Source organism: Scomber scombrus, chromosome 6 (genome assembly GCF_963691925.1).
Source record: "Scomber scombrus chromosome 6, fScoSco1.1, whole genome shotgun sequence".
Lineage (NCBI taxonomy): Eukaryota > Metazoa > Chordata > Actinopteri > Scombriformes > Scombridae > Scomber > Scomber scombrus.
The window spans coordinates 14,399,466-14,421,717 of NC_084975.1; the positions used below are offsets into that span (position 1 = coordinate 14,399,466).

Consider the following 22,252-nt stretch of genomic DNA (forward strand, 5'->3'; position numbering starts at 1 on the left):
CGAATTTAACCTGGAATACTCTTTATAGTAAGTATTAAAATGTGTCTAAGTTGCACTTTAAAAAAAAAAAAACATCTTAACATTTCAGGCTAAGAGAACAATGTTTAGGTTGTTTTAAGTGCTCCCAAATGTAAAAAAAAGTATACACATTGACCTCAACAGTAAGAGTTAATGATAATGATTTTAAAGAATATCACATGGTCCTCTTTAGCAGATAAATTTGCTCATTTGTCTCACAGAAAGTGCTCAGAATAATTAAAATTTGAACATCTGCAATTCCATACCCACTGAAAAAGCGCAGTATGCTAATGATCATGTGATATGATCAAAAGATTTAGAACAGCTACTAAATGGACCTAATAAACTGCTGTTTCCATGGTCAAGACTGAACTTCAAACCTCAAATTCAAAGTCTTACTTGATAAATCTCACAATTAAAATGTATTTATTCCAGAAAGATAAGGGTATTGATGAATGTGGCTGCTATATTTATTAAAACATACAATACAAATTAGGAGGACTTAAATTCATAAACTTTCCTGGGTGAGTCGTTTTTCATGTCTGTAAACAAAAATAACACCAAGAAAATAGAAACATACTGTCGGTTTTATTTAGGTTCGTCATGATGCTGAATTACAAAAAAAAAAATTTAAAAAAATAAAATCAACTGGTGCATGTGAACATAAATGCCATTTTTATGTCGTCCCTTCAGGTGGACTGAGGTCACCCTGACAGTGCATGGTGTGTGTCGCTGCTCGCTGCTAACAGTGAGCAGTGACTTACAAGCAAGACGTTGGCCTAAGGCACACCTTCACAACCACTGAATATGTCGAATGAAGAAAATGTGCAAGCCACATGCCGGTTGAGTCATCATGCACGATAACTGACAGCAACACGAAGCAAGCCACAATTCAGTGTGTACAGGTCTGTGGTGCCATTTTGTAAAAATGAATTAAGACCGATGAATCCACACACAGTTTCACTGTTGTCATGTTTCTACATCCACAAGTGTTATATATTTCCTTTTTCTTTCATTGCAAACATTTACAAAGATAATTATGACAGCCTTAGTATTAATGAGCAGTTTAGTACATCGGGGCTAGAAATGCTGAAGCCTGTATAAAGGTGGTGGTCCTACATTTGTGGCTGGGTTCTCGTATGGACAAGCCCAGAATACAATAAGGTGCAAATCATCTCTCTAGGTTTTAGGGTCTGTACAACTTGATAAATCACAAATCTTTAACCAAATCCAGGCAATGACACAACATATGTGATCTCTAAAGTTTAGAAATAGTGCTTTTCCTGTGCCAATCTGAGGTAGACATAACAAAACCAATGCAACGCAAAAAGAAACAGGTGGTGTCGAGAGCTTTTGCAACTGAGATGGACATTCTTTTGCAATGAGCATACAAGCATAAAGAGCTCATTTTATAAGTCTGAAAAAATAACTTCATGTTGCAAACGTTGTCTCCTGGCTTACAGTGTTATAGCCTGCTCCAGTCTTAAGACAATTGCACAAAAGATCTTTCCGATATCTGGCAACTTGACAGCAATTATAAATTATACAAAGGAGGAATTAAACTTTTACAGTGTTCTCAGCTGCAGACAGGTTGAACAGAGAACTGACAGCACCTGACATCAGCACCGTCATCCCCCAAATAACATGCCAGAGAGATACTGAGGTTCTGAGCAGCCAACATTCGTACAGTGCATCTCGGGCAGACAAACACAGCAGGCCGTACACACACTAAAACACACATTCTTGTTACAGCAACATCACACGCAGCCACAGTTATTGCTTCAAAGCAGAGCACACGCACAGCTCCAGCAGTAGTCAGTGCTGTTGAGTGGAGACAAGCAGCAGGAAAAAAAAATTTTTAAATTTAAAAAATGAACACACAGGCAACTTCAACGACTGCATCGCCAGTCTGCAGAAAGCACCACGATTTTGCAGAAATTAACACGTCAAGAAAAATGAGGCACAGCAAAAAACATCCGACTGTACATTTGAAATAAAAAGCCTCTCAGATCGTCGTACGTGCTGTGTTCAAGATTCAAATGTTGAACCCTGTGGTTTAAAAACTCAAAAGCCTTCCTTTCAAAAGGAGACGCTTCAAAAAACACTGAAATATGAAATAAAGTCGGGGCTTTCTCTCTCGCTTGTATTCCTGCTGCAGACATTCTTTGGTCATGAAATAGGCTGAATACATTAATTTCAACAGATACACAAAAACACTCTGCCGCACGAAGGCAACATGCAGTAACTGATTTGGCATCACACATTAATTTAAGACCTGTACAGAACATGGCTGGTGCACAAAACGGTTGCTGTATTGTTTTCATCAGTGTGATAATATTGGTAATTTATAATCCCCCCAAAAATTACGTCTGACCGTGTAAAATCTCAAGTTGTAGTTACTTCCTTTAGCTTTACACAGGGTCTAGTGCCCTTTTTACTCATGTGAAATTAAAATCTCTATTTTATATATCAACGAAATCCTGCCCACAAACTGAGACTGGCAGCCCAAATGAACTATTAACAGCATGAAATTCAGATTATGCACAGATAATGAGGCCAAGTTCCTCAAAAGTATACCCTAAACACACCTTAGTATTCATATGCAAAGACTGTATAACACTTATTAATCACAGTATGCCAGTTAAATTGATTATTTAAAAAATATGTTTGCATTTGCTGATCACTTGATTTTAACTTCCTTGCTACAAAAAATGTGTTGATTAACATTTACAGATTTTTTTTGAGAAAAGAGTTACTGGCATGTACCTTTGTGGGTCAGTAGTGATTTTCAACATCACTATTACAATATTTACTTCCCTCCCAGTTACTTTTGCAGTGTCACACTGACTTTACACCTCCTGACAACTGATGCCAAACAGTTTACAAACTCACAAAGCAGCCACCTTTGCCGTTGCCAATGATGACGAAACAACAACAACGCGGATGTGAATATGAACTTAAAAAGAGATGGATGGTGTTTAGTTCTCTCTGTCTCGCTCTCTGGCAGTCCACAGGAGTAGCAAAGGCACAAAAACAGATACAGACAATCCCCAACCAAACCCCACTCTATCCCATGACGTGGCTCTGCTGTCTCTTCAATAAAACCCTTTATGTAGCAGGGTGGCAAGCTTCATGTGAAACTCCTCCACGCCAGAGCCACAAGTCACATGCAGGTGGGGTGTCTTTGCACTGGGTCTGTCCTTTATAGTGCACGTTAAATGCGACAAAGACGCGCCTTCTTCTGTCCGCTGGAGTAGATACGGGGAGGGGAAGAGAGGGGTGAGGGGGTGTTAGGAGGGAGGTAAGGGAATGAGAGGGAAATCAGCCTTGGAGCTCCTCAAAGCACGTCTCACACACCCGGACTGGCTTTTTCGAGGACGGCGTGAAGGCGTTCTTCGCCGAACACTCGTTGCAGAAAATGTTTCCGCAATGTCTGCAATGGTGCTGGATATTCACAGAGGAGAAATAGAGACACTACGTTATTAAAAGGCAGACAAATAATGTGACCTGTTGTCTAGAAACATAAAACTTAATTTTTTACCTTCCTGACAGTGACAGTAAAGCCTTTCCCACAAGCCATACAGTTCTGCACCTCGTGATCCTCGGCCCACTTCCTGGTGAGAGACTGTGACTGCTTGATCTGAAAGCCGACAGCAAGAGACATTAGAGCCTTTTTGGCATGTGTGCATGCAAGAAAGGCTGTACTATTTTTTAACCCTCCACTGTTTCCTCATTGTACATTTCCAAAAATACACCCAGTGTATTTTTATTTTCAGGACTGACCTGGAGCGACTGGTTCTCTCTGCCCAGCTCCTGCATGGCTGCCGTCGTGTCATCGTGCTTCCGCCTCAGTTCCACCACCTTGGCCTGCAGTTTCTCTAGCTCACCTTCACCCTTTACACACCTGAAACACAACCACACAACACCGATGACTCTTGTGCACATTAATGAGAGGCTCAGGAGAATTTCTGTACTTGGCTGGCTGCTTAATTGTTTTGTTAATTAATATTTTGAGCGCACAGTGCTCACAGGAATAAAAATGATGTCCTCTGGGTGAATTTATTTATCACCACTCTGTGCTGCCAAAGAGTGCTCTGGTGTTAACAGGTATATTTGTCTCATTTGAATTCAATATTTTTGACTAAACACATTGCACCTCTTCACCTCAAACAACACTTAACTACACTTTCCCATTCCTTTCCTTTGATGTTAAATGAATGTGAGTGGAATCTTTACGCATGTTTTCAAGAGTTAATCATCTGTGGTGCTATTAAAGATTAGAGCACAGAAAGAATGAATACCAAAGCTGCACACACCTGTGCGCTGGCAGCTGTATGTGCAGGGTGTGTCAGTAGCTATCCATTAAAGTGCTCTTCTCCTTCACAGAATTCACTCAGACAAGTAGCTTTATTCAGTGCAGTGCTGCTGTATAATAGTTGTTCTAACTTATTTTCTCCTAAATTCATGTCTGCAGGCAATGTACCAAACATTTAAAAAAATAAATTTACAGATTTAATATTTAATTAAAGCCGCAAGCGGCGATGGCGGGCCCTCACTCACCCATGCCACCACGGGGCCTGAGGCATGGCGGGGCTGTGGCGTGAAGCAGAAAGTGAGAAAAAACCTGGAAGGAGGCCAAAAATGCAATGTTTCGTTCATCCAGTAGGGGGCAGTCACAGGTAGTTACACATATGGTCTGGTGTGGTCTGGTGTGTTCAGGGCGGCCACTCATCAGTCATGTGAAGTTTGGAGTAAATTGGACAAAGCATGAGGGAGTTATGAGCAGTTGATGGTTCATCCACCAGGGGGCAGTAATGGGATGCATGCAGGTGTGTTCAGGGTCAGTCCCTCATCACACATGTGAAGTTTCGTGGAAATCGGACAATGTTGATGCAAAAAATGGCACTTCCTGTTTCCATTAGGGGGCGACATGAGCGACACCCCTATCAGATGGAAGAGGTCTCCACCCTGGACCTGTGTATGAATTTTCATGATGATACGTGTTCAATAAAGCCATCAAAAAGCCAAACGTATTTTCATGGCGAGGAATTGATGGTAGCCACGCCCCCACAGGGACGCCATTACTCGTAGCTTCACAGTGTTCATAATGTAGCTTCACCAACTGGTTCTGCATGTTTTAGAAGTGGAATGAAGTTGATGGGGTCAACTATGTATTTTTCATGAATTTAAGTTCACTTCCTGTTACCACCGGGGGGCGCTATGAGTTACGTGGGAAGTTAATATATCGGGACGTTCAGGGCGGAGCCATCATCATGTCCAGCAAGTTTGAAGCTGATTGGATGAAGTATGTGGGCGTGAGAGCCACTCGAATGTACATGGCGAGCACACCAAAGTTAGTTGAGCCCTGGCAGACACGCCCTTTGACCTACGGATGCGCAGAGCACAACTTAAGCTCAGCTAGGTCTGGAGATGTTGCGTACCTAATTTGAACTTGATCAGGCAAACGCTGTGGGAGGAGTTCATTTTAGGCGGGAAAAATCAAAACCAAAATGGCCAACTTCCTGTTGGGTTGAGTTCATGACGTCAAGAGGCTTTTTTGCATATGTGGGTATAATACATGTGTGTACCGAATTTTGTGAGCATATGACAAAGTTAGCAAAATTCCCTATGGGCATTTTTGGACTTTGTAGGGGGCGCTATTCCGCCATTCTGCGTCGACCATGTGCGACCACCCAAAAATATCGAATTTCGGATGAGGCCGGACGTCCGTGCAAAAGTATAAGCATTTTCGCATTTGGGAAAGGGGCGAAATTGGGGCACGAAATGTCGGAAGAATAATAATAATAATAATAATAATAATAATAATAAACATTACAATTTCAATATAGCATTTTCCCAGGGGGTCTTCCATACCACATGATTACTTGATTACTTGATTACTTTGGGGTCACTTGCACTTTGGGGTCACTTGCACGTTGGGGCATTGACGAATTTCAATAGGGCTTTCGCCAGGCGACTTGCAGTCGCCGCTCGGGCCCTAATAATAATAATAATAATAAACATTACAATTTCAATAGGGCTTTCGCCAGGCGACTTGCAGTCGCCGCTCGGGCCCTAACTATTAATAGTGCAGAGCAGCGGCCTCCCCTACATGTGAAACATCACAGCAGGAATTTAACAAAGAAAATGGAAATTGGCCAAATAACACCCTTAAACCAGCTCACTCATACTGAAGTCAGTCTTTCCTGATGTGCTATTTATATCCTAATGAACGTCTTGTCGCTTATGTATTATCAGCGCATTCACACTCTGCCACTTCCTATTTTCCTTCTCTGTTGTGGTGGTGATTGGGGAAATGCAATAGCCTTTAATAAGCCGAGCATGATATCAGTTTGATATTTAATTTTCATTTGTTATGCATGAGGAAATGAAGTTTGTTAAAAATTAAGACTGTAAATGAGTGAATTTGGAGTTATATGGGCAAAATGTCCCTGAGGCAATGTTACTGACTAATCTGTCTGGAGGTAGACAGATATTCTATTTTCAGCTGTGATAAAGATTCAAGACAACCAAAAATTATAATGTAGTCCTGTTATACATTTCTGACTTGGAACTTAAGGCAAAGGGCTGTTTTAAAAGGATGTGTTAGACACTTTAGTAAAACCTTACTCTTAAAAAGCTCAACACAAGAAACTACTGGTGTTCTTGGAGAAACTGGATGTGGATCATTTCAATAATCTGTCTGTGGGAGGGTGAAATGTTGTCAAAGGGAAACAATATCAAAACACCTTTCCAAAAGAGCCCGTCTCTCGTCCTGGTTGTTCTGGACGGTGGCCTCCAGCACAGCGATCTCTCCTCTTAGCTCATCCGTCTGCTTCTCCAGTTCACTGACCCGCCGCTGGCTGCCCTGCCACTCTCTCTTCAGCGTGGCCACATTTTCATTCAGAGCCGTCACCTGAACGCTCATCTTAGCTTCCGCCTCCTCCCCGTGCTTCACTTGCTCTTCTCTGGCTCTCTTCTCTGCCGCCTTTAGAGGGAAGTATAGATCGTGTCACAAAAAGGATTCAAAAGGGGAGAGAATGATACTTAAAATGAAATTTTAAATAAATCTGGTGGGAATTTTTTTAGGATAGCCTACCAGCTGATCCTGGACATCCTTGGTTTGGGCATGGAGCTGCTCTTCTCTCTGCCTCCTGCTGTCCCTGGTGGCTTGGTGCTCCTTCTGTTCGTGCTCAAGGGCACCCTGGGCTGCCTCCACCTGACCCTGTAGCTCCAGTTTCTGCTGGATCAACAGCTGTTTAGCTTCCCGCAACTCAACCAGCTCCTGAAAATCAACAGATATATGAGGTTACGGATGGGGTTAAACCTTTGAAAAGCATCAGCGGGTTTAAGTTTAAGAAGTTATTGCTCCGTCAACAGCTTTAGATACATTTTATGACGGCTTTGAAGAACTGAAAAATCTAAGCTCATGTCAAATTGTTGACTTGAGCATGCTCAGTTATACCTTTGAAGTATGTGGACCTGCTGACCTGCAGTATCCCTGAACTAAGCTGTTTACATAAGGCACAAGCATGGGAAGCAGGTCATGGCGGGCAGAATGGGACATATAATGGCGGTCATTCTCTACATTATCCCAGACTCTTTACACATGCATGACTTTTATGAGGTACAGTTTGATTGTCAGCATCTCTCTTCCAATTTAAATGAAAAGAAAGACATGATGTATGTTTTGATTATCATGAAAACTAACTGACCTTGTCACTCCTTTCTGTTAGTTCCTTTAACTCAGAAGTCAGTCTGGTGTTGTTCTTTTCCAGGACACTCTTGGCTTTGTTCAGGTCCTCCACACTGGTCCTCTCCTTTTCCAGTTCCTCCTTAACTAGGCCCTGAGGGAGTAGCCACAATTTAGAATATTTGAACCTAATTACATCCAGTTCCGTATACCTGTGTTAATAATTTTATCTGACCTGTTGCTTCTGCAGCTCCTTCAGTGCTTTTTCCTGCTGTTGGAGCCTCTGATCCCGTTTGGTGAGCTCCTGCTCCAGAGAGCCCCGGCCTGCCTTCAGTTCCTGGATCTGAGCTTCCAAACCTGTCTGATGTGTCCGGTTAGCAGCCAGCTCCTCCTGGGTCAAACTTAACTTCTCCTCTGACACCTACAAACAGAGAACGGTCAAAAGGAAGGTCAGAAAGAATGAATTAAAATCTGTCTTATAGAAACTTCTCAAAAGGAGCTTGTGTTACAATTTTGTAGAAACATTAAATTTCAAAGTTAGGTTGTTTGTATACAAATCCAGCAAATACAGAGCAAGATTAGCCTTCATTTGGAGTCACGTTTCTAGCCACACTAAAACGTATCATAGAGATAAGAGGGCCCACATAGTAATGTTATAATTCTTTTCTCTATGCATTCATATAAAATACTGATTAAAGCAGCTTTAAATTAAAGCAGGTCCTCCTGGCATGAACCTACTTTCAGGTCTTGACGCAGGGCAGAGACCTCGGACTCCTTGCCGTAGAAGTCAGATTGTAGCTTGGTGAAGCTTTGCTGACTTTGCTCTAAGGTCTTCTGGAGCTCTGCTGTCCGGCTCCTCTCAGAGTCCATCTCCTGACCGAGCCCTGACACCTGCTCCCTCAGCTTGCTCTCATCCTCTGCCTGGAAATGAGAATCAAATATGAAATTCATATACATGCACATACACATGTGAGGTCTTAAGATGATTATCATTATAAATGTGTCCCCACTGGGGGAAAAAAATTGGGAATGCTGCTTACCTTCTTGACATTGACTTCCTGTAACTCTGCCACTTTGCCCCTCAGTTTCTTCATCTCTTCTTCAAAGGACCCCTGGGCCGTCTTAAGTTGTGCCTGCAGCTTCTCAAAGTCCTTCTCCTTTTCTTTCAGCACCTCTTGAGTCTTTGAATGCTGCTGTACCAGTAAGGCCAGCTGTGCTTTCAACTTTTTCTCTGCCTGACATTTGTAGACAGACAACATTTGTTCAGGTGTTGCATTGAAAACAATCATGCTTCATTGTGCAATCGCCTCTTCTTTAAGAAGCGTACCTCTCTCATCTGCTCCAACTGTTCTTTAGATTCGTTCATTGCCTTGGTGACGCCCTCATTATTCTTCAGAAGCTCCTGTTTGGCCTTTTCGTGTGACTTTTCCTGAGGATTAAAATAAGATTAATATTGTTTACACGACCTATAAAATACAGATTGATGTACTGTTGTTGTAATTAGGGGAGCTATTTGTTATGAAAAATTTCCCAAGGAAAGAAATTAGGTTTGTCGCTGACAACCTACCTTCTCCTCCATGGCTGACTTACGGCTCTTCTTCTCAGTGTCTAGTTGACTCTGACTCTCTTTCAGAGCCTTTCTCGTCTTGCCTAGATTCTCCTGAGTGGAGGCAAGCTCCTTCTTTTGAGTCTCCTTCTCCTGCTGGGCCTTTACTAATTCTGCAGCCAGGCTCTGAGCTTTCTTGTCCAGCTCTGCATGCTGTGCCTTCCCCTCCTGGGTCACCTTGTCGAGGTTCACCTTGAGAGCTGCTTTCTCCTGCTCGCAGCACTCCAGCTGCTGCTGGGTGTCGCTGAAAGCAGTTGCCTTCTGCTTTAATTCTTCTTGTAGTGTTGAAGTCCTAAACAGTGGAAAGACATGTATGCTCTATTAAGGGTACTGTTATATGTTAAAAAGTCATGGAACAAACAAGCAAACAAAATACTGGCATCTTGTGTCACCATTACAGGTGCCAAGTTACAGTTACTTTAAATTCTTAATCATATATTAAGTCCAATACACTAGTGTACTTTATCTCACCCTGCTTTCTCGGTCTCCAGTGAGCGCTGCAGCTCCTTGGCTTTTTGCTTAATCTTTGACCCTTCCTTCTGCAGCTTCTGCACTTCCTGCTGTGCCTGGTCCCGTGTGGCCTGCAACTCCCCTACCTGTGTCTCCAATTTCTGTCAAATTAAAACAGCAACTTCATTTATAAAAAAACCCAATTTATGCATACTCAGTGAACTCAAAAGACCACCCCTACAGATTGCTGTACATCAGTATTTAAACCTACGGTGTGGATTCAGCATTCAGAATAAAGACTAAACACAAACCTTACTGAGCCCCTCCAGCAGCTCTATACGCTGTTCTGAGGCCAGTAGTTTGTCCTTGCATTCCTTCAGACTGGCTTCCAGCTGAGTGCACTGCTCCTGCCTCTCCTTGAGCCTCTGAGCCTTCTCCTCCACTTTCTTCTGAACTTTATTCAGCTCCTACACAAGACAGTCGGAGAGGGTGCAACATAAAAAGAGATGAAATGGGAGAGAACGACACAGACAGGGAGTGAATTGTTGCACTCTTAAGGAATAGGATACATAATAAGACGATACATAATAATAGCCAAATTTCAACATTGTGATTCAAAGAATGAGCTAACCTGCTGCTTGTCCTGCAGTGCATGCTGGGCAGTCTCCAGGTTATTCTCCAGGTTGGCCTTCTGCGCTGCTTTAGCCGCCTCCGTAGACAGCAACATCTCAGTCTTTGCCTTCAGCTAAAGGAAAACAGACAAACAAAGACATTCTCATGATCAAAGAATATAATGTAGTCTGTACGACAAAATATGCTGTATTTAGATCAGTCAATACAAACAGTTGAACTTCATCAAATATCCTATTATGTTTGTCTAAATATACAGTATATAACACAGATATGATTGTGTATAGGCCCTACCTGAGAGTCCAGCTGGGCTACTTTCTCTTTGCTGTCTGCGAGCTGGGCAGTGAGTTCAGTGGCTGAAGTCTCCAGGGTGTGGGCTCGGTCCTGTGCTGAACGCAGCAAGGTTTTCTGCTCCTGGACCTGTTCGTGTAGGTTATCCTGGGCTTGCTTATTGCTCTCTGACTGGTTTTTCAGCTTGTCTGTCAACTGTGTTACCTTTAAATTTCACATAAACAGAAAAATGTTAAGAAAAAAAAAGCTGTCATCAACGCTGTGGTAAACAACTTGCCAGTCTTTAATTCACATTGCAGGTTTTAGCAGGTTGACAGCACTACAACAGTATGTGTGTGTTCATGCACCTGTTCTTGTAGCGCATGGTTTTTCTCTTTTAGCTGCTTGAGCACAGCCGTTTCTCCTTCCCCGGCCTGGATCTTGGCACACAAGTCCTCTCTCTCGGTTTCCAGCTGGCCAACAATGTCCTTGCTCTTCTGCAGCAGAGCCTCAAGGTTCTGGATCTTCTGGTCCTTATCTCCAATCTGACGCAACACCTGCTCCAAGTCGTTCTACAACACGAGGACAAGCCAGCAAAGCAAAAATATACAAGTCTTATGTTGTGTGTGCACATCTGACACATGGGGAATGGGCTAAAAGCAACATGTAGACTTCACCCGTTTATCTACACAAATGTTGTCATTATAATGATGTGTATGATGTGAGTATGCCTCGTCACGTGACAACTCTAGATGACTGTAAAGTCTCTCTTGGTTTTATCTTTACAAATGTCATTATCACTGCCTCAGATGTGAAGGTTTTTTTCTTGTGATCGGTACCTGCGCCTCACGGAGTTTGCCGTTGGTGTTCTGCTGCAGCGCCTGCAGCTCCTGGTGCTGCTGCTTGGCTTTCTCCAGTTGGTGCTGCAGGTCTGTGCTCTTACTGCCGCTCTCCTTCATCTAAAAAGGAACAAAACACAGATGAGTTTCAACTAATGTCTAACCTCTAGTAAATTTGTTATCATAAATGTAAATCAATTTTTCACTTTCTGTTTCCATATGATAAATGTAAATTATACACACATATCTTTAAGGATAAATGATATCTTAAAAAGCACAATTTAGCCTCATACACATTTGCACTGATGTTCTGTCTGTTCTATCACCCTATCAATTTAGTTTCCTTGCAGCAATCATTACATCTTCATCTGATGCCTACCTGTTCTTCAGCACGAGAGAGCTTGAGCTGCAGGTCGGCTGCTTGCTGCTCACGGTCTTTTAGTTTCTCCCCAGACAGTTGCCTCTGTTCTTTCAGACGACCTTGCACCTCGCCCAGCTGCCTCTCTGCCTCCAGCAGTTTGGCATGCAGCTACGAAAGAACGGAGAGAAAAGTGATGATTAAGATGGAGACAACTGCCCTTAATATACATTTCACACTGATAGAAAAAGTAATTACAGTCCATGATAAATGTCTGTATTCTGTATGTAATCTGTTTGGGGTCACACTCACCTGACTGATCTCAGTCTGCTGCTGAGCACCGTGGCTCTCTTTTTCTTCCCTCTGCTGCTCCAGCTGTTTCCTCTCAACCTTCAGCTCTGCATGCTTCACCTCCAGGTCCACAATGTCACTCTTCAGCTTGGCCACCTCCTCAGCCCTCTCTCCAAGCTCTGTCTGGGCCTTCTGCAGGGACACCTCGGCCCCGTTGGCCCGAGCTTGGAGCTCTTGGACCTCCTGCTCCCTCTCCCTCAGGTTGTCTTGGACTCCCTTCTTGGCAGCCTTCTCAGTCCCCAGATGCTCCTCCAGTTCTTGATATTCTTTCTCCTTACGTGCTAGCTTTTCAGACAGGTTCTGGAGAAAGCGGGAAGGACACGTTAACATGGGTCAGATGAACACTGGATACACAGAGGTTTGGGAATTACGAGGGCAGGGTAAAAAAAAAGTTTTTTGAAGATAAAAGGTCTCATGACTTATGCAGATTGACAGTAATTCAAAGGCTCATCAGTGAATGTATGAAGCATAAATTAACCCACACTGGAACGTGTCTTTTCTTAATTGTACAGTTAGAGTGATACGAGCTGCAACTAGGCACGAACACCCCATGTGATATAAGCAATGGTAAAAAGAACAGTTGACCCACTCTAGAGAAACACTCCACAGTAAAGTGTGGCATGGCATTTCTAAGGGAAAGTTTTACGACAGAGGACTTGGAATAACGTGGTATGTGTACAGCACTTGCCCTGGTGTAAGCTCTGGCAGTAAACTTGGCAACGGAGTGATAAAGAACAAAATGTTGTTAATAGCGGAACGTGATGCTAACTAGAGAGTGTGACAGAGTTCCTGGATATCACAGACCTCCAGTAAACCTCTGCTGGCTCCCGGTTCACCGCAGCAGCTGGCCAACAGTAACAACCCTCTCTAGAGACCCCCCCCCCCCCATCCCCCTCTCTGCTGCTCTTCTCTGATTATGAGGTTACAGACCAATGAAACTCTGTGTTGGCCATTCACCTGTCTTGGTCCTCGCTCTATTTATATCACTGTCTGCTCCATCACTTTTGTCTCCAGTCTCATGAGTATCTGTGTCAGGTCTATCAGAGTATCCTATTGCGAGTAGAAGGGTGGGGTGGAGGCTTCACACTGTAGATCCAATTCTGTAATCCTCTTCTTATCCGAAAACCTACTAGGCTTTGGGAGAGTGCCTGATGTGCTAGGATTTAATCACTGGCAGAAATCTTGTGTCCCTCGTCTCCTGTTCCTGTTGCACCAGTGCTACCTGTGATTGTGATTCACATCAACTAGGAGAGCTGGCATTGCAGAGATCCCCCCCTGTTGGTTCAATTATAGAGCTGCGTGTGATTTTTGTCAACATGTCTCGGTTGCCAAAAAAGGCTGGTGACAGCAGGGCATTGTGAACGGACCTGTATCTGATGCCGAGCAACAGAGGAAGGTTTACAGAAACTGAAACGCCGTGCTCTGTACTTGAGGGACAGCTGGCAAGGCTTGTTAACATTACTGAAGTAAACGTCAAACGGTTGAAATCTGTTCAGAATTATAAATCTTTCAAATGAGTATAATAACTGTAGTCGTTTTATTTTAGTGGTGTGTGTGTATGTGTGTGTGTGTTACCTGGCTTTGCTGTTGCAAATTATTCAGATTGCTCTGCAACTGGTGGATCTGTTGCGTATAGACAGCTGCTTCCTGCGGACCCTTCTCCAGCTCCGCTTTCAGTTGGGATATGGTCATCTAGAAAACAGTGTCAACAGACACATTAGGGTCACAGCATCTAGTGTGAAACCAAGAGCTCAAGCACACCATATAACAAAAAGAAAACAACACTGATTAATAACATCCATGCTTCAGTCGCACAAAAACATAAAGAGGTAGCAAATTGTTGAATAAAAGAAAAAAGATTTCTGAAAAAGTTTCAAACTTAAAAAAACTCAAAAAGACGAAACCGAGTTTAAGGCAAACTCAAAACGCGTTTTACCTCCAGTTTACGAATCTTGTAGAAATAGTGAATGTCAGAGAGGGATACAGTAAGTGAGAGGCAGAGGATGAAGAAGGGGAGGGAAAGAGAGAAACAGACAGAAGGTAAGTCACAATAAGACTGGAAGAGGCCAATCTGCATCACAGAGCAAAATGCTGCTGAGAGTATAAATAGTCAGATTTATCACAAATGTACTGCTATTAACACTAAACTTCTTTCTATGGGAGCATTAAACTGAGTATTTTTATACAAAAGATGGGCTGAAGTGGGGCTTTTTTGCTGTGTACATTTGGAAAGGCAGACAACGCACATAATGTTACCTGTTGCCTTATAAACAGGCATGTTCATACTGTGGAAATGAAACCTTAAAATATTATAACTATCTAAGACTTCTTATATCAGACTACCTGCAGACCAATTCAAATCCTGAGCTCCATCATGTAATAAAACACCAGACAATTTTAAAACACATTCATACTGTGGTTTCTCTGTTTATATGAATATGAATGGCCTGGAGCTGCCTGATGGAGCCCTATAAATACTCCTCCTTCTGGGATCCAAAATCCAGGAGATTAGGCTGAATTATTCACCATGCATTAATAGAAACAGGCAGAAATTCATTTGGTCTATGATGACTACAGTAAATAGGAACTAACTCATAAGTTATTTTTAGCAAATTTTGAGTAAGAATTCTGCTGTTCTATGCTGAAAAGTTCAGTGGGTGGCCTAAAAACTAAAATATACTGTATTTCACATTATCTTACAGATAATTCTGTCTTTTTAACAGTTTAAGGATGGGAGAGCTTATGTTAAAGGATGTCCAGAGAAAGTTTTATTGAGAATTAGCAGAGCAATATTTGGCACACGGGACGTAAAGATGTGTGTGCCCCCCCCTCACCTCACCTCTGAGGTAGTGTAATTAGCCTGCAGCTGCTCGTAGTGGTTCTTGAGGCTTTCAGTCTCCGCCTCCCTCTCACGCGTCATCTCGTCCATCAGTGTCTGCACCTGCACCAACTCCTTCTTCAGTACCTCCACATCCTCCACTCCCGGTCGCTGCAGCTAGGGGGCAGAAAAGAGCCATCCTCTCAGTTATGGCTGCAGCCCAATAATAATAATCAGCTTGTTTATCATAATGTAGTTCACCAAGCATCAACAAAAGCCTCACCATGTAGTTCAAGCACCAAACCTACATTTGTGTGAAACTGTACTTAAAAAAAAAAAAAGAAGGACTTATGATGTTCATTTCCAGCTCTATATTTTTATTCTGGGACTCAGCTGAAGTAGCATTGCATGATTCAGTTAAAAAGAACAACTCTTTATCTTATACTGGCTCTTTATGCAGCCCCTCAGTTCAGCCTCCATCTCTTAATAACAGGCTTAGCTCCTTAGCTCTTAGCTCCTGTTTCTTTAAGGCCCCCCATATGGATAAGACCACTCTGTTCCGAATGGCCAGTTTCAGACGGCTTGCCAGCGGGCAGCCGTGTAAAAGTTGTGTTAAGTTACTGCTGATGAAAACCCAACATTTCCTGCTTCACATTAAAGTTTGTTGTGAAGAACTTAAAAGAAAATTAAACTTGTTCATCCTGAATTAGCTAAAAACCGATCAACACAAAATGTGAAGATAGGAGGAATAGAACAAGCAGAAACAACTTAAGTGATGATGCTGATTGTTGAAGAGCTGCAGACGACTAACACCAACAGGTAAACTGCTTACTTTACTTTGCCCTACTGTTTAAAGGAAAAACACTCACAGTGTGCCAGCTCGACTTTAGAAATGGCTTGGGGTGACTACCCCCAAAACAATGGAAAATGCCATAACGTTGGCAGCGCCTAGCACTAAACTGGAGCAAATGATCATATAAAGAAATCCAATATACGTTATTTTGATGGTTCTGTTTCACATTTCTATAACAACAGTGAATGGATTGTCTGATTGGGAGCTGAGTCGATTCTTCCACCGCGCAGCTCAGAGCCAACCTGATTTCATGGTGTCTATTCAATGTTATTCTTTCTGACTCAAAAGCACAACACTGATGAAAGGTCTATAGAAAAAGTGTGTTTCAAGCCTGGTGAGAAGAGAATGGAAACTTAATGTGTGTCGTACAAGTTCTGTTTGGAGTCTCTCGTTCTCTTGCTTCCCTTTCTCCAGTTGTTCAGTCAATTTGGCAAGCCTCTGGTCAGCAGCCTCCTTTAAGCTTTTCTCCTCATCATAGCGGGACTTTAAGTCTGTAAGATTCAGCAAGTCAAAGTGTCCATTTAATAACATTCAAAACATACACAAGTACCTCACTTGTTCATATCAATCTGAATTTACAAAAAACTGACTTGAGGAAAAGACATCATCACAAAAAACTATAAAAAATTAACAATAACCTATGAAAGACTGGATACAACACAATGCATGGACTGAGCTTCACTGTGATCTAGTAAAAGAGTAGTTTAGTGACGCTGCCCCACAGACAGAGGCCTCCCAGTTTCCTGGGCTGCACAGTCCCACACTAACCTACTATCTCTGTGGCCAGCTGGGCAGCCTTCTGCTCAAACAGGTCTTTCATCTGCTTGATGTTGAACTTTTCTGTCTCCGATTCATTCAACTTCCTTTCTAGGGCTGAGAAAAGAGTGCAGCATTTTAGTGATTCATATTTTTGATATCCTTTACATGTGTATTTATAAATGTAATGTAGCCCTACCTGAATCGTCTGAGCTTGGCTGTCCATCGTTCTGTGGAATGGAGGGAAAAAGAGAAGCATGTACAGTAAGAGTAGGCATTACTATCATGTCTTAGCAAACTCTTCCATACATTCTTCCGTAATCAACTAAACTACTGTCACTATAATACATATTAAACATCTTGAAGGAATTACTTGCTTCAGTTGTCCTTGGACTTTATCTAACTCCTTCTTGAGCTCTCCGGAGAACCATCTCTCTTCCTAATGATGACAAAAACAAACAACACACAAGTCTTTGAATGAATTGATCATTTTACACACATCTGTAACAGCCAAAGTTCAAAACATGATCGTACCTTGAGAGAGGCATGCAGGTCCTGAACCTCCTGACGTAACATTGTGAGGTCTTCTCTACAAGGAGGAACGAATGCGTTAACACAAACAAACAATGTAATATTTTATGTGATGAGAGTGTATGTAAGCGTATGATGGGATCAGATTACTCTTTGTCACATTATAACTAATGTCATATTAATATTATTCAGACCTCGTTGGAGCCACATGAGCGGGAAGGTCTCCAGTATCATGGAACAGCTCATAGTGCTTGAAAAGCTCCTCCGCAGAGTTGTGAGACTTCATGCACTGAGGACAAATGAAGCCCTGAAAAGAAGAAGCGCATAATACAACCAAACACGTGGTAATAAACCGATCACACAGTTTCACTTCCACAGTGGGAAAAAAATCCTTACCTCAGAGGTTTGATCATGATTAAGATCTGTGCTGGGCTGCTCTGACTCTGCGTTCTGGGAGCCCCCTTTCCCAGGAGTCTAAGGAAGAGAAAATGGACTTTAGATTTAATAACTTATTTAGCTAAAACACAGCAGTTGTACAATGGTAGTGAAGGACCAGATTGTTAATTTTTTGTTTTGAAAAAAAGCCAAAACTGCACAGTAATTATTAAAAAACAAAAAGTTAATGTAAAAAAGTGGTTGAGTCAGAGTCAAGACCTCAGTCCAATCCAACACAAGATTTGTGGCAGGCCTTGAAAATTCATGTCCACTCACAGTTTCCATGCAACTTAAGAGAGCTTGAGCTGTTTTGTAAAAGCCGAATGAGGAAAAATTGTCCACTTTCCAGATGTGCAAAGCTGATACTGATCTATTCACATACATACATACCATTGCTGCCAGTGTTTTCCTGTTACTCAGTCAATGTCAGTAAAGCTCAGTTACATTAGGTGTGATTTAAAGTTGTGAAACCTTGAAAACATCCAAAGCGTATAAATAGTTTTTAGACAACATACAGGAGCTGGAGGAACTGGTACCACTGCATACTACAGTGGAGTTACTTTATAATACAGCTGTCTTAAATAAATACGCCCAAAAGGAGAACACAACAAAAGAAAAGCAGAAAACTGACAACAATGCGCAGCTATTCATTTACACAAAAATGTGTTTGAGTCTAATAAGTGTCACTCTGCAGTTGTTTTTGTAAGCCAGGATTCTCTTGAAAGCATCAAACTCTTCTCTGGCAAGCCTCACAATTTTTTCTGAAAAGTAATTATTGTTCACTTGATCCAACATTTACTCAGATGTGAGCAAGTAAAGAGCACAATGGTAAAATGTGGTTATATGTCAGGCAACTGGCCAGGTTACAATAAACAACAGACGCCGTAACTTCAGTAGAACAAGACTTTAAATCAGATCAGTTTGTCAGCCTGAAGCAAAAAGGATGGCTCACTCATTTTTAATTTAAAGAGAACCTGCAGCAAACTCTGCGCCACTAATGATCCATTCACTAAAAGGTTTTTTTTGGGCTGGTGATGCATGAATGAATGAGGTCAATATGTGGTTATTTGTGTGTGTGTCTGTGTGTGTGTAGGTACAGGCACTTTGAACAATGTCTATTGGAGGGTTGGATAAACCCCCCTTTGAGGGCGGGTTGAAGATTTGCATCATGAAATGCCCTTTGACCCCACACAAACATTAACCACTACACTGATTTTATCAAAGGAGGAAATAATATTTATATCCACAAAAATAAAAAAGTAAAAATGAATTTAACACAGCTCCATGCACACAAATGAGACGTCAGATCTTTTCTTTTAGAGATGTATTATACCATCATAAAATACATTAACATGCTGGTTAATCTTATTTGAGTCTGTACACAGTGCTGGTCAAAGGTGACGGAGTAGGTCTGGAAAGTAATAAAATACATTTGTAATCATTATCTTGGCAGCGGAGACTACAACAGACAAGACCATGATGAACAAGTCACTGTCAGTGTTTTGTTTTAGGTTTTTTTTACATGGACGACAGATGTTTATTAAATCCAGAGTCCTCTTAAATCCGATTGTTTCCTGAGAAAACCCTCGGCCCGTTGTAATATTGTGATACAATGTTAGCAACATTGGGGTGAATAATTAACACTGTGGTTAGGTGATCGGCGATGGAAAAAGGGCAATAGTTCAATTTCGTTTGTTTTCCAAGAAGTCTGTATATCTTACAGGTCCCACTTTCAATTACCCCTGACCTGAATGCACGGTGTTTAAAGATGGATCTCTGAGTTAATAGGCCGAGACTTCAAAGTGTACACAATGATGCATTCAGCAGTGCCTTGTGGGAAATGTAGTCCTTTATTAAAAGCTAGCTAGGCAGCTAACCTCTGTTGCTCACAATTGTAACTTCTGTGACAAGCTGGTAATTTATCCAAACAACCATGTTACCATTAACAATATGATAAAGCCCGTGTTTATCTGTCATGTTGTGGTCAGCCAGCTCACACGGGACGTCAGCGTTAGCATGTGTGCAGTGGACGATGAATTAACCCCCAGCTATGACATTGATAGCTAACGGAAATCATGGAAATAAAATTATTCAGTGACCAACTATGTTAACTAAGGATGTGTTCCTCACCAACTAAACGTGACAGTGTGGATACGTTTGCGAATTAGTTTGCTACTGCGTTATAAAGATAGGTACTAGCTTGCTACATCCCTGTCTAGAGTAGCATCAGTCAATCGAATCGAGTTAGCACTAACGGCTAGCTGTGTGGAGCGCTTGATATGGCCACTTCGACCTCCCGAAATAGTGGGTTTTTTCCATTCCAGCATTTCCGTCAGCTCGAAACACAAAGCCCCGCCCACCCACAGCACACACGTATTTTAAAACGCGCGTCCCCACCATTAAAAACAGAAAGGATAGGCCTGTGTCTTCCAAGCGAAAAACGGACTCTGTTTGACCAGACAAAGGCGATACGGCACACTTTATTGACCCAGAAGCTTACCATTTGTAGTATCCGTCTGAGCATGGTCTTGATTGTGTTTGTCTGGACACGAAAATCCAATCAGTTCTCCAAAAAGCAAAAGTTGAGGTGGCTGTACCACGAACACCTGACCAGGCTCCGGCAGTAGCAGCGGATGGGCGGGTCATGGAGGGGATGGTAGAGCAGGACAGACAGCCTGGCTATTTCAAGATTATACACATGACATAAAAATAAAAACACTGGCACTGTGGTCAGTAGTGGTCCACATGACATGCAATATTGAAAACAAATAATAATATTATTATTTTTTAATTATTTTTAATAATATTATTTGAGAAAGAAGACATTTTAAAAGTACTAATATTCAATATGATTATATTGGATATTAGTACTTTGTGGGGAATGTGGTTAGACACTGGGTCATATAGCTGAAAGGTATTGAAAAAATACATTGAGAAATTACCAATATCAAATACAAACCGGTGCAGCCTTTGTGGGCAATGTGATTAGACACTTCAGGATATATTTTGAACCATTTGCTCAGATGACATGGAAGCTACTGAAAAACATACTTCAGTTAAAATAGACACAATAATTCCATACCAGTAATTATTCATTCACAAAAAAAACTGTAACTTCCGTGTATATATGTATTTATGTAACTAAACAGAAGAATTTTAACCTAATGGTGTTGGGAAAATAGGCAATATTTCAGTCGGAAAGTAATTTACAGATGGTCTCTTAACTTAACTTAATTTAATTTAATGTGCTGTGTAGGTGAGGTTTTGTTGCCACATTTAGATAAAGAAACTGGATCTTTTGAATTGAATGTCTGTTGAATATTCAATTTCAAACTGATTGCACTGCCATATTTTTTTTGTACCGAAATGTTATATTTATTGTAATACAACATGGTGGTGCACAGCAGAATATTCCAGTCATACATGCACAAATAGAAAGAAAAGAGTTGTTCACTGATCTTTCCAATGCTGCTGAATTACAGGACCCTATGACAGTCAATAATCTGAAATTATCACATTATTTGCACTTCATCTTTCTGGTCTATGCTCACACAACAGACCACGCCTAACCACATGACCATGACTTCCTGTCATAGTTTCCTCTTCATGATGGGAGGGGTTAATTTTTTACTATGAAACATAAATAAATAGAATATGTCGATGAACTCTAAAAGTTGTACATTCAAATGTAATAACAAATCCAAGGTTCTTTATACATTGTATTGTCCAAATCTAACAAGAGCAGAGAAAACAGTATAATACAGTATATCTGTGGTGTGTAAGGCTTGTACTGCTTCCAGTCAATGCTGTTTGGTGTTCGGTGTTCACAGATGAACACAATTTACTTTGTGTTTGTGAAGGCACTTTGAAGAATCAGACTAAAGCACAACACACTGGAACCCTACTACAAAACCCATGGCTGCCTTATTGTCCTTTTACAGGACTTCACATTTGTCAAAAGTACTTAATAGTTTCTTCAGATTATATGCATCTTTTCTTATATGTGTTGCTCAATTAAACAATAAGTGTTGGAGCATTGATTGTCTGGACAAATAAAAATATGTTCGAGGCAGCATCACTGTGGCTCCAAATCCTAAGTAGTGTTTTCAAATACTAGTGAATAGAGATGATACTGTGTGTACTTGTAACTTGGTAATTACATCTAAGTAAACTTTGCCCCAGCTCTCTTCAGCATAAATACTTCACACAACTTGAGTTATGATGAGATGATATTAGTTTTACTCCGCACACCCAGAAAGTGTCACAGCGATTCATAAAAAACTTCATGCTAATAAAATATCCATACATGTGGAGCTCCTCAACACATCTTGCAGGTGGACATTGTTTGGCACTGAGTGACTGTAAGGATGCCAAGACTTCTTAGTACTGGTCTCAAGGACAACCATCCAAACACTGCCAATCACAAAAATACTCAGCATGTAAGACTAGAAAGGACCTTTCCACTGCACAAGCAGCCACTGGGAAAAAATCCATCTAAAGCAAAGCACTTTAAAAGGGACACATTTGCTTTATCAGCTGCTTGTTAAAAAATATACATATAAAACCGTAAAATATACTTGGAAAACATTTTGGCACTCTTCAAGCCCACTAAAATCAGGTTTAAAATCAACTTCAAGGGGTCCG

General features: G+C 41.5%; 1 protein-coding gene across 3 annotated transcripts; it reads right to left on the reverse strand.

Annotated features, from left to right (window-relative positions):
* Nucleotides 1-525: 525 nt before the first annotated feature.
* eea1 (early endosome antigen 1) lies at nt 526-20,684 on the reverse strand. Of its 3 annotated transcripts, XM_062420250.1 has the most exons (30): nt 20,568-20,684; nt 20,109-20,287; nt 17,570-17,647; nt 17,368-17,480; nt 17,177-17,231; nt 17,016-17,081; nt 16,842-16,872; nt 16,655-16,759; nt 16,256-16,377; nt 15,055-15,210; nt 13,791-13,907; nt 12,177-12,515; nt 11,886-12,035; nt 11,507-11,626; nt 11,036-11,239; nt 10,692-10,892; nt 10,399-10,512; nt 10,079-10,234; nt 9,789-9,928; nt 9,279-9,609; nt 9,039-9,140; nt 8,752-8,946; nt 8,450-8,632; nt 7,947-8,132; nt 7,734-7,865; nt 7,118-7,303; nt 6,768-7,006; nt 3,802-3,922; nt 3,560-3,658; nt 526-3,462 (listed from the first exon to the last, which is right to left on the reverse strand). In XM_062420250.1, the coding sequence occupies exons 2-30, from the start codon at nt 20,130-20,132 to the stop codon at nt 3,340-3,342; spliced, it is 4,188 nt and encodes a 1,395-aa protein (XP_062276234.1). In that variant the 5' UTR covers nt 20,133-20,287; nt 20,568-20,684; the 3' UTR covers nt 526-3,339. The 3 variants fall into 3 exon arrangements, with proteins under 3 accessions (XP_062276234.1, XP_062276235.1, XP_062276236.1); XM_062420251.1 differs by lacking the exons at nt 20,109-20,287; nt 20,568-20,684 and having other exon boundaries at nt 17,177-17,226; nt 17,570-17,646; XM_062420252.1 differs by lacking the exons at nt 17,177-17,231; nt 17,368-17,480; nt 17,570-17,647; nt 20,109-20,287; nt 20,568-20,684 and having other exon boundaries at nt 17,020-17,049.
* Between the last annotated feature and the right edge of the window lie 1,568 nt (nt 20,685-22,252).

Bases quoted from the DNA above. Each gene is read 5' to 3' on its own strand.
- eea1 (XM_062420250.1), bottom strand. From the start codon at position 20,132: ATGCTCAGACGGATACTACAAATG. The intron at 7,304-7,733 runs GTCAGTTAGTTT...GTTGATTTTCAG, and splicing joins TAACAGAAAGGAGTGACAAG to GAGCTGGTTGAGTTGCGGGA. The intron at 3,923-6,767 runs GTGTTTTGATAT...GTTGTGTTTCAG, and splicing joins AGACGGGCTCTTTTGGAAAG to GTGTGTAAAGGGTGAAGGTG.